Raw genomic sequence first — 18,726 nt, forward strand, 5'->3', positions numbered from 1 at the left:
TGAAAGCGAAAATTAACAAACAGGTATCTGAGAGGATTTCAAGTTATTATAACAAACCACAAAGCACAACATATGCATATCTATGTACTATAAAATTGGTGACCAATGTGCAAGTGGCATTCCATAATGCTCTACTTCCAAGAAGCATCAAACCTTGACAAAATAGGCAGTCACACAGTCCAATAAAATACGTTTAAAAACACAATATGCGATATAACTACAATTTTGATAGTTTCTGCAATAACGGCGTCTGGCAACGACATGGCATGCACCCTTAGCCAAACTAAAATACCCAATTAAATATTTTTCAAACTTTTTACTCAGCTGCGTATTAATTCCCTTAATGATTTTAGATTTCTGGATGGAGGAAACATATTCAAACCTAGAATGCCTACCTAATACTTCAGCGCATACAAGCTAAATCACCAGCACATCATTAAAGTTCCCTAGGCTAAATAAGATTCACCGGTGGTAATTAAAGATCAGTTATATTGATTGCTTCTTTTAAAAGTTTCAACTCCACTGGCAACGTCTTTTCTTGTAATTGTATTGGTATTTCTTATGGGGCAAGAAAGGTTTGGAGCCACAATCTAGATAGTGTCCCAGAGTAACCTGAACCATTGGCAATCCATGATTTTAATGAAGTATAGTGAAAACATATTATTATAAAAATACTTTTAATGAAGTTGATACTCTATTTTGGTAGAAGTTGCTATTTTGATATTCAGTAAAATACCAAAAAAAACTATTGTTTTCCTTTCTTCCTACATGAGTTCAAAGCCTTTCGTCTCTCTTTTGATATAATGCCTTGAGACTATGATCTCCTCCTTCCTCCATTTCCTCTTTTTTTTTTTCTTCCTCTCTCCTTCCCCAATCTGACTCTCCTCCGCCATAGGTGTTATAGCAAGGGAGCCCAAGCGTCATGGTGGCCAAGGGGCCTGCAGCGGCATGTCGGCCACCGAGGGGCGATTGCAACGACACACGGAGAGGCCAGACAACTATGGTGGCACTCAAGAGGCTGACTGCTTTTTCTAGAAAGAGCAAGGACACACCCAAAGATGTTTGAACTGGAAAGAGAAAGAAGCATGGGGTCACATGATCGATTGAATCCACAACTGACCATGGGATAACCTCGTCCATGAGAATACATGTGAGATTGGATTAGGATCCTCTGACTTCATCCCTGTTGTAGTCGTCGTGACTTTACTCTAAGAGCCATCCAATCTGTGATCCATGTTTAAGATTGGATCTCAACTAGTTCAACATTTTTCAATTTATTGTAAAATATTTTTTATTAGTTATACAATATTTTCTGATTTTAAGTGAAGTCACGGTGACTTCAAAAAGGTGAAGTTAGAGACTCATGATCCTGTGAGACAATGTTTAGTAGAGTTGAACGGTATATTGTTTTCGTTTCAAAAAAGTTGAATGGTATGTTGGAACTTCAACTTTTATAACTTGGTCACTTCACTTTTGAGGAAGGGATGCAAGTTTTATTTTCCCGAGTCGACCTAAAACTCACTATATTAAACTAAAAATCTACTTACATCTAATAGTAGGTTATTTTTCTACTTCCATAGGATACTAAATAAATTAAAATATCCATTGATCACCCAGTTGCATCACTATGGATAAAAATTTGCACCATCTCTCCATGATAGAATTAGGATTCAAACAAGTGAAATGTCTTATTTGGCATAGCTCTAGATCCAAAATTCATATTGAATCTAAAGTTCATATAATAAAATAAAAAATTAAAGATTTATTTTTTATTCAAAATAAAAATTAGATGTCCCGATCAAATATTCTTAATCTAGGATACGTATCCGTAGAAAACGGCCCCAAAATGCTGGAACACCATCGCCTAGTTGGTCCGGAAAATGCGATAAATCCACTGCTCTCCATCGGACCCGGATCCTCTGCAGTGGGGAAGTCAATGCATTTTACTGTAGCAACCGGAACAATAATTGCAGAGAGAATCTCTGCTTAACTGTCAGATAAGTATGTATTCTAATATATTTTACTGTAGCTCTATGCAATTGCTAGAGTATCCCGATCGCTCTCCATCAGTACCAGCGACACATTCCCTTAAAAATGTTACCAGTTATCGGTGACATCACCATCCATGAAGCTTTGGCGCGAGCGACCGAACAAGTGAAGCCTACGAGGGAGTGGGATCACGTCAGGTGACCGGCACGGTAGGAGCTCGTGGCGGTGCCACGGCGGCCCGGTTAGGTGCGCGACCGGAGTTGGTGGCCGGTCCTGTACCCTCTAGCAGAGCAGGAGAGAGGAAACGCGGCACGGTAGAAGAAGAGACAACCGGTCCACGGTGACACACGATCCGAGGCCCCCTGCGACGTGCCGATCCCGATCCCCGCCTCACCTACCTTGCCAAGCCAGTCGCCCCCACCCCGGCATGGGCATGTGACCGTGATCTTGATCGGAGATCACCCCGTCTCCTCCTCCGTCGCTCTTTCCCGTCTGTTTACTCTGCTCGCCTCGAGCCAGAGGCAGCAGAAGCCGGAAGCGGCGGAAGCCCAGCAACCCGGCCGGCGGTGATGCCTTGCAGGCCGTGACAGCGACATTCTTTTCTTTCACCGTGCCGTCTCCCCAAATTGCACCCCACCTCGTTCCACTCCACCGCGGTGCGGTCTCATCCGGTCCTTATATAGAGCCCGCTCGGCCACTCTCCATCGACCCCCACCCGCTCCCGCTCGCTCTCCCCATGGACGGGTAGGACTGTGGTGGCGGCGCGGAGGCCCGAGTGCGCACCGACGCGTTGGGGAGGCTGCGGCTGCGGCAGCGGGGATGGGGCTGCTGTCGAACCGTGTGGAGCGGTCGGAGATCAGGCCCGGCGACCACATCTACACATGGAGGGCCGTCTACGCCTACTCCCACCACGGTACGCTCCTCGATCCCCTCCGACGTTGGTGCAGTCCCAGCCGCAACTCGTCGCCGATGGGTGGTGCGGATCCGATTCCTCCGCCGCCGGCGCTGTGAATTCTCGCGTGCTAGGTGGACCCAAGCTGTTGACGGTCAATGCGGACGCGTTTTCGCCGCCGGTGGAATTCCGGCCACGGGCGCGTTTTCGCTTGGTCCGTTGGTAGGATCAACCGGATACTCAGTGTGCGTCTCCATGCCTCTGCGTTTCCTCTCAATTCGGCAATCCGGGAGGTCCTTACTTCCTCGCCCTGCTTTCCTTTGTGAACTTCTCTGCAAAGCCCTCTGCTTGAAGCAACGATCGCACGCACAATAAAGATTGCTGCCATGTTTCTACTCCATCTCTTCTCATCACAGTTGGTTAGGCGTGGAATTGAGGGTTCAACCGAAGCTGCCAGACTCTGTCCACAAATCCCTCCAGATGGATGTGATTCCAAATGTTTTGTCCTTTGCTTTCCATGTAGAACATATGACACTTGTCGCTGCTCACCTACTGCTAACCAACATGTCCGTCCGTAACTCCGTATCTGTGCTTCGTTGTTCTTTGTGTGGCGTAGCTTTTTTTGTTGTTAATTCGAGGTTGCTCGCAGGACAGAAGCACTGTAAGGTTGGCCCATACTTTAGTGAACCTGATAAGTGACTAGTTTAGATTCAGTTACTGTGAACTCATGTCACCAAAGTATCCTATGCTGGGTTGTTGAACTAAATGTAGTCACTTTGATTAGTTGAGTTTTTTTAGATTGAAGTTACCTCCTTTTTATCGTTGATGCCTAACTACAGTTGCATTTACCTCAGTTCTTTTACTTTGCATCGCTTTACTTTTATATAACAAAGGTCTGATCTCCATTTAGAAAGCGTAAAGGACACTTCTACACCGTGTCACTATGTGCTATATGGACAGTGTGCAGCTATTATCTGTGCTTTCTATTGGAGGATGCAGTGTCCTGTCTGTTGTAGTGGTCCTTTATGGCCATTTGATCAGGGCCATATCTTGAGAGGACAAAGTATGGCTTCTGCACTATCTGCATGAGAAAGTTGCAATATTTGTGAAAAACGTCTTGTTGCCCCTTGGCCCCTTCTCGTGCACCATATCTCTTGTCTGACTCTGGATTATTTTTATAAATTAGTTTTTCATGTGTTGAGCATGTTATTTACAACAGGGCAATATCTAAAGCAATTGAAAATTATTAATCTTCGGTTTTGAAATTCCTTAGCGATGCTTCTCAAGAATATTCTGTTGTGTTGTTCATGTTCAGGTATTTATGTTGGAGGAAGCAAGGTGGTCCATTTTACACGAAAGAAAGAAGCTGAATCTAGTTCAGATTCATCTGACTCCACCTCCATCCTGATCTCAGAGGCTCCATCAGAGTGTCCAACATTCCCTGATTGTGGATTTCAGCTGCCCAATAGTGGCGTTGTGCTCACTTGCTTGGACTGTTTTCTCCGCAACGGCTCCCTCTACTGCTTCGAGTATGGAGTTCCATCCGCGGTTTTCCTTGCAAAGCTTCGTGGGGGAACCTGCACCATTGCCCAATCAGACCCGCCGGAGGTTGTCGTTCGCCGAGCCATGTACCTACTTCAAAATGGTTTTGGAAACTATGACATATTTGAGAAGAATTGTGAGGACTTTGCACTCTACTGCAAGACCGGGCTTCTACCCGTGGAGGAACCTGGCATTGGGACTAGTGGGCAAGCATCTTCTGCCATCGGCGTGCCATTGGCAGCTCTTCTCTCCACTCCGTTTAAGCTTTTCGCTGCCGGACCGCTTGGAATGGCCACCGTCACAGCTGGGATGTACTGTGCTGGTAGATACATAACTGACATAGGAGTAAGGAAGGATGTAGCGAAAGTTGAAGTGGAGAATTTATCATCGCACCTTGGTTTCCGCCTTGTCGAGGATGAAGAATCGGTGAACAAGCGAACAGAAAAGGTGAAGAACTTGCTCCCAATGAAGAGGAAACGTGAAAGGTGACACTGATAATGCAGCTTGGGAGTATGAACATCTCTGCCCTTCAGCGATAATTGGTGCAGAATTGTATGATAGTTCGGAATACAGTATATCTTTCATTGTAATAAGATTGGTATAGATATGTACCTGCAGAATGTGCTGTGATTTGATTAGGTGCACACCTCACATGATCAATTGAACTACTCCTACCTTATAAATGGATATGAGATGGAAATTGGATAACTGGATCACTAAATTATCTAGATTTTGTTCCATGTTTGTTTGCTCTGTGATGTGATAGCTCACATGCCAGTCATGCTGTTGTCTGATCTTCTTCTCCTTCTGCAATTAGTAGTCATATTCTTTACTGGTCTGTCGGCAAACTGTCCTGCTTCCAAACTCTGGGAGACCACAATATCTGGAGTTGCTCGAAAGGGCAAACTGTCGGCACTGTTGTTTTCATTAGGTATCATGCATGTATGAGTAGATCTTTCGTCCAGACCTGATTATTGCAAAATGACCACTTGTTCAGATTCTACCAGATGTTAGCCACGGAGGAAACTTCAGTACCTTTTTGCATGTGAAATAAGTTCTGTAACAACAGGGCAAAGATTCTTGTTTCCTTTGGAAATTATTGCATCCATAGCCTTCCCTCTTACATACTTTTTTCCTTGTGTTCTGCCTGTAATCATTGGTCTGGTAGACCTCCACCAACCTTTTTTTTTCCCTTTGTTTTTCATTGATCTGCATCAAAAGGCTAGCCACGTAGTGTACTGAGATCTGGGCATCGATTGAACCAGAGGAAAGTGCCAGTGCCTGGACCATTGTTTACTGCAGGCTCCTAGCAATCAGAATAGTACTACATCTATTTCCATTTACTCGTCATCAATAATTTACTGTATTATTAATTTTGATCTTTTTTTAATGAAAAATTTATAGATGCCTTAAACTTTTGTATATCAGGTTTATCGTGAAATATGTTTTATTAATATTGTACATTTTAAGTATTAGTAATTTTTTAAAAAATATCTAAACAGAATCGTTACAATAAATTATTGATGACGAGTAAATAAAAATGGAGATGGTAATATCTACAACTGCACTGGGTTCCTTGTCAGTTGATCTGGTTGACTTGTATTGTACTGGTGTGTAAGTACGTATGCTTCTGGAAAGCATGTGATTGATATACTAGACTATAAGGATTTCCTTAATTTAAATTATTATTAAATATTTAATAATTTATGGATTTACTCAAGCTTAAACCAAGCTCAATTCAATTTAGAAATTTAACTACATTTAACACGAGGGTGGGTATTTTTAACAAATATGGAAAATTATAACAAGTTTAACAAAATTGGTTTCACCAATTTTGGACTTATCAATAATTACTTATGAATTATGAAAGCTTAAACCTATTTCATTGATTCAAGAAATTTCAGTACCTATTTCATGGCTCCTAGAATTTTTAACATGTAGATAATGATCATACAAATCTAACAAAATTAGTTTCATAATCTTTTGAGCCATATTCAATTTTCTATGCATTTTACAAGTTCCAGCCGTTTTAACAGTTCAACAAATATTCTATTTTGCATTTATTTATTTTACCAATATTTAAATTCTTGAAATCCTTTTTACACCGGGAGCTGGCTAGCCAGAGTCGCTGACCATGCCGGTTTGGATAGGAACAGGAGTGCCATGCCGGAGATTAATCCCGTGGCTGTTTCCTGCACTCTGCGTCTGTATGAATGAGCTGGGTGGCTTCTGGTTCCAGGGCTCTGAACTGAAACTTCCAAAAAACAAATCTGAATATTCTCAAGGTGGACACAATAATTCATTTCTTTAGAGGAATGTGATAATTGAAATGGATCAGTTGCAAGTCCAGCCCACTATTCTCTGCGCTACAGCGGCAAACAGGGCTCATCCACCTCTTTCTCGCTCTTCTTCCTCCTCTTCTTCTCCCTCGTTTTTTCCTTCGTCGTCTCTCATCCATAGAAAGAAAAAAAAGGCTAAGGGGCTTCCATAGGTTCCAAAGCAATAGCCCGAGCCCCTGGATCCGTCCCTGGCTGTGCACCTTTCGTGCTTATCTGATTATCTTAGTGGTGGGCACGAGTGTGCAGAGATCGCAGGGTGCACGAGACTCTGCGTGCTCATACTGAGAGCAGTGCGCGTTATCACGTCAAGATTTCTAGGCTTGGTTTGCAGCCTGGAACTTGGAAGCGGAAGGCAGCGACGAGAGCGCGCACGGCAGTTGCTGCCCGATAGGATTCTCGCTTATCCCCGCGTTGTTGCGATGGATGAGGCGCCGGCGATACCGGTAGCTACGTGGGTGATCGATCGAACGGAGGCGACGAGAAACCAAACCCGCAGGCAGCTGCGACCTCTCAAAGAAAGAAACGACCGCGACGCACACGGCGCAGCGCGCGATCGAGCACGTACGTCCACCACCGTCACGTCGCGTTGGCTGCCTTGGCCTGGCCTCGTTCGTCACGCGCCCCAGCGGCATCAAACCCGGAACCCGGCCGGTATATATCCCCGCTCGCGCCGCCGGTGCAACAGAACCAACCCCACGACACGGGCTGCTAGCGAGCGGCGGCGGCGGCGGCGGCGGCGCACGTGCATAGACAGATCGGTCGGCCGGCCGATGGCGAACGGGGGCGGCGGGAAGTGCAGCAGGAGGAGCGTGCTCCAAGCTGCCCTGCGTCGAGGACTCCAAGCTGCAGGCCGCCAACCCGTACGGCAGGACCAAGGTAAAAAAAAAACACGATGCTGGACTGCGAATCGCGTCGCGTTCCACGTTGGTCGACAGCGATGTACGGCGACCGCGACGCTTCTGTCGTGTGCCAGCAGCGACGTGTGACGGCATCGGTTGCTGCTGCAGCTTATCCTGGAGGACATGGCGCGGGACTACCATGCCGCGGACCCGGAGTACTGGAGCATCGTCCTGCTGCGGTACTTCAACCCCATCGGCGCCCACAGCAGCGGCGAGATCGGCGAGGACCCCAACGGGATACCCAACAACCTGCTGCCCTACACCCATCAGGTCGTCGTCGGCAGGCTCCCCGAGCTCAACGTCTACGGCCACGATTACCCCACCCGGGACGGCACCGCGGTGCGCCCGCCGTAACATTCTGCGTCCATAAATCGTTACAAACAGTGGCTGGCATTTACAGATTATCGCGGCGACATTTACATCATCTCTGGACTGAGTTGGCCGTAATTGCTCTTGGTTTTGGTGTCTCAGATCAGGGACTACATACACGTCGTCGACCTGGCCGACGGGCACATCGCAGCGCTGAACAAACTCTTGGACACTCCAGACATCGGTACGACGCTGCCGAAACATTTCGGGCATGCATCTTCAATCGCATCCACTTAACGATACCATCTCGTTCCTCTCTTGATTTTTTTGAGGGGTAGGTTGTGTGGCCTACAATCTGGGCACAGGGCGAGGCACATCCGTGCTCGAAATGGTGTCGGCGTTCAAGAAGGCCTCCGGCATGGTTTTATCCGTGCACGGCTGGATCATGTTTTGCTGATCCGAAGGGAAAGGGATTGAAATTGAAACTGACGTTTCTGGCTGCAGAACTGCAGGAGATTCCCACCAAGTTTTGCCCCAGGAGACCCGGCGATGCGACGGAGGTTTAAGCGTCCACCGAGAAGGGTGAAAGGGAGTTCGGCTGGAGGTATTTGCTAACACCTCTTATCTACATTTTTATCTTATCATTATCGGTGAAGGTGGTCAAGTGGATCGGGTCAAATAGATTGACACGAGACATGGTCATTTCAACTCGATCCAGGCACAGCATGGCACGATGGCTTAGGCTTTGACTGGGTCAGAGCCACGATACGATCCGTTTAACTGTTTTTATTTTTTAATTTATTTAGATTTAATAACATATAAGATATGATGTAATAATAGTGTGTTTGACTCTCAAACAGAAGGTCGTGTGTTCAACTCCGGTGAAAACAACATTTGTGATTTTTTTTTTTAATTTTCTACGAGCTGACAGGCTAATTGGGCGAAAAAAAGTCATTGAACCTAAACACGGCCGGGTCTTTAGTGGGTCATATCTAGATTGAAGTCGTGGCACATAGGTCGACACGATTATTTAGCTAACAAGACTAAATGAACCGGACCGGATCGTCCATTTGGCCACCTCTTATTATCAGTGCGTGATTCTTGGTGCAGAGCCCAGTATGGAATAGAGGAGGTGTGCAGGGCCAGTGGAACTGGGCCAAGAAGAACCCGTATGACTACTGTGGCAATGCTGAAAAGAAGTAGAGTGGATTTATCAGAACTTGGACTAAATTGTCAATAGTTGCCTGAAACCTATGGAAGATGCAATAAGTCAAGACCATTCAGACGTGCCTACAAAGTTTGATATGATATATATTCTTATCGGATTAGTTTGGTTTATAATTATTTGGATGAAAATTGGATTGGCTTGGACTGGCTCGTCCCATGACTATGCTAGTGTAGTACGTTCTTTAGGTCCTTCACACTTTTAAGCGTTGACCGCTCATAAGAAAAGGCACCGCGACAAATTTCGAGTGTCCGAAGCTATGTTTTTTTAGTGTGTCCCTACTGTTGTACTTTAGAAAAAGTTAAACTGTAATAGGATGACAAATGAGATTATTATATATTCATTAGTTCCTAGTTCCCAAACGTCGTTTTTCAATTCAAATGATAAGTGCAGTAATACAAAAAGACTCGTGACAACTCACCCTGTCCAATTGGGTGCCGCCTGTGATCGAAAGATGCCTGCAAGGAGAGTAAGATATGACGGTGAGGAATGACTCAAGATGGGGAGCTTAAAGCTCTGTGAGGTGGTGTTGATTATCCAGGCCTACAAATCTATACCTTCATGCCAGAAATATACTCAATACAACATTTTTTTTGTCCAAAAAAGTGTGGTAAAATTGATGAGGTTGAATCTTCCATTCTAGTTTAAATTCTATGCAGATGAGGAAACATACACTTTAGACATATGTAGAGTTCAAATTCCGTGTTCTAAATAAGATTGATATAATGTTTTTAGGAAAATATGACGATAATGAGCATGCCATATATTAAGCATTTACACCTGAGGATAATTTAGTTGGTTGACAACATATATGTCAAAATTCTTATGTACTCCTCCACTATCCTACGTTGGAGTTGTTGATTGTCACGTTTGACCATTGCTTAAATCATTCTTTTTTGAGTAACCATTACTTTATCTAAATTTATGGTACTATAAACAATTAAAATATAATATGATGCAATTTGTTTTAAAGATAAATTAGATGAACTAATTTTCATATATTTAAACTTGACTGTCAAACAACTGATTTTGTTAGCTGACCAAGTCTGTAATTCAGTTAACATATGACTAGTTCTTTGGCATGTTGCTAATTAAACGCGCGTCGTACTTCAGTCACCATGCACCGCACCTGCTTGCATGCAGGGATTTTTGGTTGCTTCGGTTAACAACTGAACGTCTTGTACTATGTATAAAATGAGCTATGAAAAGTAATACAAATCGTGTTGCATCTGCACTCTTTCATGGTATCAATTACCCTCCGATCCTAGTGCTTCCGTTGCTTCCCCAACAATGGCGTAGAGTCCTTCCTCTACATCTTCTGCTGCCACCAATCCTTTCGCCTCTGCTCCTCTTGCCAATTCTGCTGTCCAACTCATCATCAAATCGCATGTAGATATGCATGAGTACAATTTTTCGTTTTGGCACACGTCAACGGCATCGACACTCAACAGATGATTGGTGACACAGAATGGATCCAGATTGATCAGTGCATCGTCTCGTGGCTATACGTTATGGTCACTCTTGAGATTCTGGGCATGATCATCAAGCCATTCGACACCGCCTGCTACGTTTAGACTCTGGCCTCTTCCTTGACAACTCCATGCAACGCGTCATGTATGTGCAATAGGAGTTCTATAGCCTCTTCCAGGGCACCATGTCCGTCACAGAGTATTACGACCGTCTCAAGATTCTCACCGACACCTTGTGTGACGTCGGCGTCCCTATGACTGATCAAGCCCTTGTCATCAACATGCTACATAGCTTTAACTAAAAGTTCAGTCACACCATCTCGACAATCACTGCGTAGGTTCCACCCATGAACTTTCTTTGTGCTCAATCCTATCTGCTTCAAGAAGAGAACATGATCGCTCACACTGTCAAGATGAAGGCATCCATGACACTCCTTGCCGCTACTTCCTCTTCATCATCGCCGGCGCCCCCGTCCGCTTCTTCTGCGCCACCTCACAACCAGTTGAGGCTGCTCCTCTTCAAGCAACACCCGCGACACGCATGCTCTGCCACCAACATGGGTTCCCGATGTCAACCCCTGGATTGGCGTGGTCCATACTTGGCACCTTTTGACACCACACCCGCCAAGCGTCGGCATCCTCGGGACTCGTCCCGTCACCGTGCCCCCTAAGGCTTTGTCGATGCAGGTTGCCCCTACGATGCTCGGCTACACCAACCCCTTCGCGTTGAATGACATTCGCGATGAAGGATCTCGGTCCCTTGAATTTCTTCCTCGGGATCAAGATCCAGTGCGCTGGTGCTGGATTATTTCTCAACCAACAGCAGTACGCCATCGAAATCCTTGAGCGTGCCTGCATGCTGAATTGCATGCTATCTTCTACTCTGGTCGACACCAGACCCAAGATTTCTTCTTCTTCAGGTGTTCCAGTAGATGATCCTTCATTATACCACATCATTGTGGGTGCACTGCAGTACCTTACCTTGGCATGGTTTGATCTCACCTACATCGTGCAACCAGCTTGCTTGCATATGCATGCACCTAAGGATGTGCATTGACCCCTTACGTATGCGTGCACCTAAGGATGTGTATTGACCCCTTGCCAAGCGTATCAAACTCTGTATGACGGGCTTCAGCTCAAGACTTCGATGCCGTCCTCACTTGTCGTCTATTCTGATGCGAATTGAACTGGGTGCCTAAATACACGTCAGTTGACTTCTAGCTTCTGCGTCTTCTTCTGTAATCTCCTGATCGTCTAAACGGCAACCGACCGTCTCCCGTACATCCGTTGAGCTGAGTACAGGGGTGTTGCAACGCATGGCTAAGTGCTACTTAGATCCGCAACATGCTTCACGAGCTCCATGTTCCCATGGCTGCACAAAAACAAGTCAAGCTCGATATTTATTTTGTACGCGAACAAGTTGCCATCGGCCGACTACGAGTCCTTCATGTGCCTACTCATCAACAGATAGTAGACGCCATGACCAAAGACTCTATGCCAGTCTCTGCATCACCGGAGGGAAAAGACGCAAAGACTGCAGGGAGCATATGACTAAACTCGCGTCGTACTTCAGAGCTTTTTGGTTGCTTCGGTTAACAGCTGAACGGCTTGTACTATGTATAAAATGAGCTCGGAGAAGTAATATAAATCGTGTTACATCTGCACTTTTTCATTGACAAATATTTCTATGTTTCTTTTTGAAATGCTTCAACTTCAAAGTTGGCTACACGACACCGAAAGAAAGAATAATATATCAGATAAATATCTTATCCCACCCATCATCCGTGGCCCTACGGTCGATACGTGTCCCATCCACCTAGCCCATCCTCGCGCCTACCTGAACCTTCCAGAAGGAAAATCCAGGGAACTTTCGCGCCCTTTCCTCGCCCGCCACCCCGCAGAGAACCAAATCCTGCTCTATCTTCGATCCTAGCCGTCTGCACCACACAGGAGGTGGATCTGACGGCTCAAAAATAGCGGCCGGGCCCACCCGCCTGGCTAGCTTTCCCTCGGTACGGGTGGTTTTTGTCGTGGTCCGGCTCACAAAGCGGGTCGGGTTTTTTTTTCTCGTGCTGCCTTTCCCACCATTTTTTTTTCTCTCTTTCGTTTTCGTCGTCCTCCTCCCATTGGAGTATAAAAAAAATTCCTAATCCGTAATCGAAGCTTCCAGAAGACTTCTTCTTCCGTACCTTCCACCCAACGCGAGGCGGCCTTTCCCGCATCTGGAAGCTACAGTTTCTCTGGCTCAGATCCGGCCGGGCGGCGGCGGTGTCCAGATGGCCGAGCAGGAAACCGCCGCCGCGGAGGCCGCGGCCAGTGGCCCCCCTGCTCCTGCGCCTGTCCCGGCGCCGGCGGTGCCAGAGGCGGCGGGGCAGAGGTCGCTGCCGACGCCGTTCCTGACGAAGACGTACCAGCTGGTGGACGACCCGGCGGTGGACGACGTGATCTCCTGGAATGAGGACGGCTCGACGTTCGTGGTGTGGCGGCCGGCGGAGTTCGCGCGCGACCTCCTCCCCAAGTACTTCAAGCACAACAACTTCTCCAGCTTCGTGCGTCAGCTCAACACCTACGTACGTGCTCGCTTGACTAGATTCCTCGATCGTGTTGGGGGCTTGGGGCTTGGTCTGGAGCCTCATGGCAGTTGTGTTCTTAGATTTGCTTGGTTGTGACGTAGGGATTTAGGAAAATCGTGCCGGACCGGTGGGAGTTCGCCAACGACTGCTTCCGCCGGGGCGAGAAGCGCCTGCTCTGCGACATACACCGCCGGAAGGTGGTGCCGGCTCCGGCCTCGCCGGCGGCGGGGCTGGCGACTGCCGCAGCGGCGGCGGCATCTGGGGCCGTGACGGTGGCCGCGGCACCGATTCCCATGGCGCTGCCGGTGGCACTCCCGGGCTCGCCGGCGCTCTCCTCCGACGAGCAGCTCCTGTCGTCCAACTCCGACTCCGGGGAGGACCACCCGCAGGCGCCGTCGGGCTCCGGCTCCGGCCTAGGCGGTGGCGGCAGCGGCGGGTCCGCGTCCGGCGACATGGGCGAAGAGAACGAGCGTCTCCGCCGCGAGAACGCGCGGCTTACCCGCGAGCTCGGGCAGATGAAGAAGCTCTGCAACAACATCCTCCTCCTCATGTCCAAGTACGCCTCCTCCATGCAGCTCGACGCCTCCGCGGCGCTGTCCTCCGTCGTCAACTGCTCCGGCGAGTCCTCGGACGCCGTGCACCCTCCGCTACCCCTGCCCCCGGCGATACTCGAACTGATGCCCTCGTGCCCGGCCCTGGCCACCGCGGCCGCCGGCGGGGAGCCCGACCCTGCCGCGAGGCTGTTCGGCGTCTCCATCGGCCTGAAGCGGACGCGCGACGACGACGGCGACGGCGGTGGCGAGGACCCGACGGACCACGGCGGCGGCGCGGAGGTAAAGCCGGAGGCGTCGGATCCGCATTCAGGCAGCGAGGAGCCGTCGCCGGACCAGCACCCGTGGCCCATATACCGGCCCACGCCCCTGTACCACTCGACGCGGGCCTGTAACGGGCGGGACTCCAGGGCCGGGTCCGGGTCCGGGTCCGACCAAGACGGGTCCAACTCCAGGTGAGTCAGCCGCCCAGCCTGTAGAAGCTTCTAGCGTGAGTTAATTAGTCAATCAATTATCGTATACTATAACAAGCTAATTATCATTGCTAGGGAGCTAATAATGGAGTTTTTTTTATTTGTTTTTTGCTTTGCTTGTTGGGGATTGTTAAATCCTCCCTGTTGTTGTAATTTGTACTTCATTTTCCTGATGCTTGTGTATAAAATCAGCGACCAGAGTCTATCAACAATCATGTCGCCCCTGATGATCAGGGATGCAAGAGTGACGCAAAACTTAAAAAAACGACCTAAAGATTCTCTTTCACCTAACTAAGCTAAGAAAAAAGTGAATTAAATGATGACTTATAACTATCCATTAATTACCTAATTGCATTCCTACTGTCGACCGTGGAGATAAGAAGTGCATATCTAGTGTGTTGTTTGCTCTATTCTCATCTCACCTGTTTCATTGTACAATCTGGTGGGTTTGCTCGTGTTGGTGATTGTTTAATTTTTGTATGCTAGGGGCCAAAATCTAAAATTAGACAATATACGCGATCGTATTTACCGAAATAGACAACATGTTAGCGTATTTACAATTTTAGCATCCGTATTCGGCACACCGTGTGTCGAATATGGCACTGTAGCTCATATTCGGCACACGGTGTGCCGAAAATGACACTGTAGCATAATTTTCGTCACACCGTGTGCCAAAAATGGACTGTAGCACAGTATTTCGGCACACGATGTGCCGAAAATGACTGTAGCACTATATTTCGGCACACCGTGTGCCGAAATACGGTGCTACAGTCCATTTTCGGCGCACCACACTCCGAAAATGAACAATACCGCGCGTGAACAGTAACAGCAGTGCGTTTGAATTTCGCTTTTCCTCTTTTCCAAAACGGTGGTCTTCTGTTACTCCAAAAATGTTAAAACTTTTTTTACATATTTCATAATCCATGTGCAACCCATTTTAGTTGGATTCACCGAAAAATCCTTTGTATATTTAAAACTAAAATTCTTTAAAAAACACTACTTTTATAACTTGTAATAATTTTTAGTGTCTCAAATAAATTCCCAAAAATTTAGAAAAATTCACTAGTATTCTTATTATGTGATGGACTAATTTCTAAAATTATTTTTAGCCCTATTTTATATGATGAAAAAGTGAGTTCTTTTGTAATGCTTCATTTATATGTATTTTTATCATTTCATGTAAATGAAGCATTACAAAGTAACTCATTTTTTCATCATATAAACTAGAGCTGAAAATAATTTTAGAAATTAGTTCATCACATAATAAGAATATTAGTGAATTTTTCTAGATTTTTGGGAGTTTATTTGAGACACTAAAAATTATTACAATTTATAAAAGTAGTTTTTTTTGAATAATTTTAGTTTTAAATATACAAAGGATTTTTTGGTGAATCAAATTAAAATGGGTTGCACATGGATTATGGAATATGTAAAAAAAGTTTTAACATTTTTGGAGTAACAGAAGACCACCGTTTAGAAAAAGAGGAAAAACGAAATTCAAATGCACTGTTGTTACTGTTCACACGCGGTAGGCACCGTATTTCGGCACACCGTGTGCCGAAATACTGTGCTACAGTCCATATTCGGCACACCGTGTGCCGAAATACTGTGCTACAGTCCATTTTCGGCACACGGTGTGCCGAAAATTATGCTACAGTGTCATTTTCGGCACACCGTGTGCCGAATATGAGCTACAGTGCCATATTCGACACACGGTGTGCCGAATACGGATGCTAAAATTGTAAATACGTTAACATGTTGTCTATTTCGGTAAATACGGTCACGTATATTGTCTAATTTTGGATTTTTGCCTATGCTAGGAGCATTTGCATATACGAGCAACCGTGATTTGCACGGGTGGTTCTTGGAACCGCGTGTTCACCAAAAGTTTGGTACGAGTCAAATGGCAGGTTTGTAAACCTGCAGACGTCATTGCCAACTAGAAGGCGCGCTTTAATTTGGTCTCGATTCCTTGAGGTGAGGTTTGGATGCTGCATGGTACTTCAGATAGGGACGCGTTCGCCTTTCTCTATTGTTCTCCGTTGCCATCATTTCATTTGCCTGGCCGGTGGGTCCCCTGGAATCGTGGGAAGAATTGTGGAGCTTTTCGATTCCAGACCCAGAAAATTTTGATCACAAAAACATTCCGAACCTCCATTTCAGTTCGTTGACAGACCATCGTATTTTTAACTTTACTCTTTTGAACTAATGCTTTGCAACATCCTTGGGTAAATTTTCCTTGTAGGCCCAATTGGTGCATAGTTTTACTTGTCGATCACTTTGCAACTATGTTGGTGCGTGGCATGTCTATTTGAAAACAAAGGAAGGTGTTATTGTGCACTAAACAGGTAAATATAGTATTTACCCATACTGTACCAAAACAATTTGGTACATGTCCATACCAAACCGAAGTTTCGTGTGGTAAATTTGTATCTAATTCCAAACATGTAGTTTAGAAAATACGGTATTTATTGAACTGGTATTAGCAGAATATAAATAGAAGCTGCATTCATCCAAACTACCCCACTCTCGAGAATCAAGCCTTGCTTGGGTAGTTAATTAAGGTGGTTTACTCTCTGCCCACCATGTTTGCTCCATGATTTTTTTTATATAAACGGGCGATTTGATACTTATAATGTTAATTCTTTTTTAGGGAAATGTCAATTCTATACTTATTAGAATTATGCCTGTGCGTTACAGCCGCACATGAGCTGAAAATTTACACATGATAATATTTACGCACGATAACTTATGAGCTATTGTCAGTTCATGTTGCACTTGTTGTAACAACATTTGAAAAGTTATTGGTATTCTATCAGATACAATGGAGTTATCTTTATTTGTTAAAAGGTGTTGTCGTTGTAAGCACCCTTCAAACAAATGACCCAACGGCAGTGGGTAAAAAAATTGTTGACTGAGTGAAACACATGTAAAATAACTAACCAATATAACATCATACAACTGAACTTGGCATAAGGGGAAAACCCTCACCTGAAAGACGATTTCAATATATGTCATGGTATGGGTCATCATCATACCAGCCAACTCTAAAATACGCGAAACCCTGTAATAACTTATAAGCGAACCCATTACATATATGAAATACAAAATTTGATGGGAAACTGATCCAAACTCCCTTACCGATTGTCATCATATATCCATAAACACCTATTGGACAGCAAGAGTCGGCAGTCTCTCTGCACAGTCACATAAAATGCATCATGCTAAAGTATTTATGGAGTTTGGTCACAACTCCTTCGAATCAACCATAAGGTCCACAATACATGGAAACTAAATTAAAAAATGCACGAAAATTAACAGAATTGCATTGTAAAGGATAGAATGTGAAGAACAAATCAAGAGAGATCACTGTAAATATTATATATTACTTTTACTGTTGGATATAGAGAAATATGAAAATGCTATCAGCAGAAATAAATATGTGAAATGGCAATTGAAGCATACTGTTTATTTAAATGAAATTGCTAGGGTTAGCAAATGAATGAAATTTAAGCAACACAATCAAACGTACTGAGAAGACTCAGTTAAGAACTGTGCTATCTGGATATATTCATCTTAAAAAAACTAAACATGTAGCAAACAATGCTCCTAACCCCCAAAAGCTGAATTTTATATCTATATTCCCAAAAATCCTAAATTAAAATGACAACCATCAGATGCCATTACACTCAAGATGCTAGTGACAACCATCAGACCAATTAAATTCTAAGATGCATGTGAATTATTCATTCAACTCTAAACATTTTCAGTATGGAATTGGAACAAATTTCTTCTCAACATTGTCTTAATGTATTTGAAGATCATGTCACAAATATTCATTGATCATCTACTTGGGACTGAAATATCACAAACAGAGTAGTACTGTAGCAGGGTGGAGCACACTCAATTCCTTAGATTCACTAAACAATCAAGATTACTAATGCTTCAGACCATGCAAATTGCGATAGGAAAATACTCCAGCCTGCTATCGCCGTGCGTTAGCAGAACTGGTGACCCTGTCGTCATCCTCTCCTCCGGCGTCTTCACCCGTCGTCCCCTTTCTCTAACGCCTCCTCCAACTTCTTCATCCATCACCCCCTCCTCTGCCGCCTCCTCTAGCGTCGCCCCTCCCCCTCCCTGTCGTACCACCACCATGCAGCTGCCGGAGCATCCACCGGTGCTGCGGCTAACCACCGCACCCTCCACTCCCCTTCCTCTGTAGCAGCGCAGGAAATTGTTGATCTACATTTTACTTGACCCTGGAGCTAGAATAGAGCAAATACGAACCGAAGAAAAGCACACAATAGAATGCAATTTTGCGAATCAGATGGAGCCTGACCCCAAACGAAACAAATTTCATAGAGAGATCAAATGTCACCAATTACCCACCTTTCCTCAATTTCACACAAAAGATATTCCAAATAAACCGCATCCACAAAATCATATGTAGCCAATCCCTAAACAC

General features: G+C 45.4%; 2 protein-coding genes and 1 pseudogene across 6 annotated transcripts; all 3 read left to right on the forward strand.

Annotated features, from left to right (window-relative positions):
• Positions 1–2,117: 2,117 nt before the first annotated feature.
• On the forward strand, positions 2,118–5,161 carry LOC133897629 (protein LEAD-SENSITIVE 1-like). Its single transcript, XM_062338424.1, has 2 exons — positions 2,118–2,902; positions 4,197–5,161. Exons 1-2 carry the CDS (start codon positions 2,809–2,811, stop codon positions 4,910–4,912), a joined length of 810 nt encoding a protein of 269 aa, XP_062194408.1. The 5' UTR covers positions 2,118–2,808; the 3' UTR covers positions 4,913–5,161.
• A 1,396-nt stretch (positions 5,162–6,557) lies between these two features.
• LOC133897057 (UDP-glucose 4-epimerase-like) lies at positions 6,558–9,541 on the forward strand (annotated as a pseudogene).
• Positions 9,542–12,683: 3,142 nt separating this feature from the next.
• On the forward strand, positions 12,684–16,850 carry LOC133897321 (heat stress transcription factor B-2c-like). Of its 5 annotated transcripts, none has more exons than XR_009905895.1 (3): positions 12,684–13,234; positions 13,347–14,243; positions 16,082–16,462. XR_009905895.1 is itself a non-coding variant. In XM_062338011.1 (3 exons), exons 1-3 carry the CDS (start codon positions 12,941–12,943, stop codon positions 16,574–16,576), a joined length of 1,269 nt encoding a protein of 422 aa, XP_062193995.1. In that variant the 5' UTR covers positions 12,686–12,940; the 3' UTR covers positions 16,577–16,840. The 5 variants fall into 5 exon arrangements, 4 of the variants coding, with proteins under 4 accessions (XP_062193995.1, XP_062193996.1, XP_062193998.1 ...); XM_062338011.1 differs by lacking the exon at positions 16,082–16,462 and adding an exon at positions 16,507–16,840 and having other exon boundaries at positions 12,686–13,234; positions 13,339–14,243; XM_062338012.1 differs by having other exon boundaries at positions 12,687–13,234; positions 13,339–14,243; positions 16,082–16,456.
• The last annotated feature ends 1,876 nt before the right edge of the window (positions 16,851–18,726 follow it).

This window comes from Phragmites australis, chromosome 17 (assembly GCF_958298935.1).
Source record: "Phragmites australis chromosome 17, lpPhrAust1.1, whole genome shotgun sequence".
Lineage (NCBI taxonomy): Eukaryota > Viridiplantae > Streptophyta > Magnoliopsida > Poales > Poaceae > Phragmites > Phragmites australis.

Bases quoted from the DNA above. Each gene is read 5' to 3' on its own strand.
- LOC133897629 (XM_062338424.1), top strand. From the start codon at position 2,809: ATGGGGCTGCTGTCGAACCGTGTGGAGCGGTCGGAGATCAGGCCCGGC. The intron at 2,903-4,196 runs GTACGCTCCTCG...GTTCATGTTCAG, and splicing joins CTACGCCTACTCCCACCACG to GTATTTATGTTGGAGGAAGC.
- LOC133897321 (XM_062338011.1), top strand. From the start codon at position 12,941: ATGGCCGAGCAGGAAACCGCCGCCGCGGAGGCCGCGGCCAGTGGCCCC. The intron at 13,235-13,338 runs GTACGTGCTCGC...GTTGTGACGTAG, and splicing joins TGCGTCAGCTCAACACCTAC to GGATTTAGGAAAATCGTGCC. The intron at 14,244-16,506 runs GTGAGTCAGCCG...TTTTCCTTGTAG, and splicing joins CAAGACGGGTCCAACTCCAG to GCCCAATTGGTGCATAGTTT.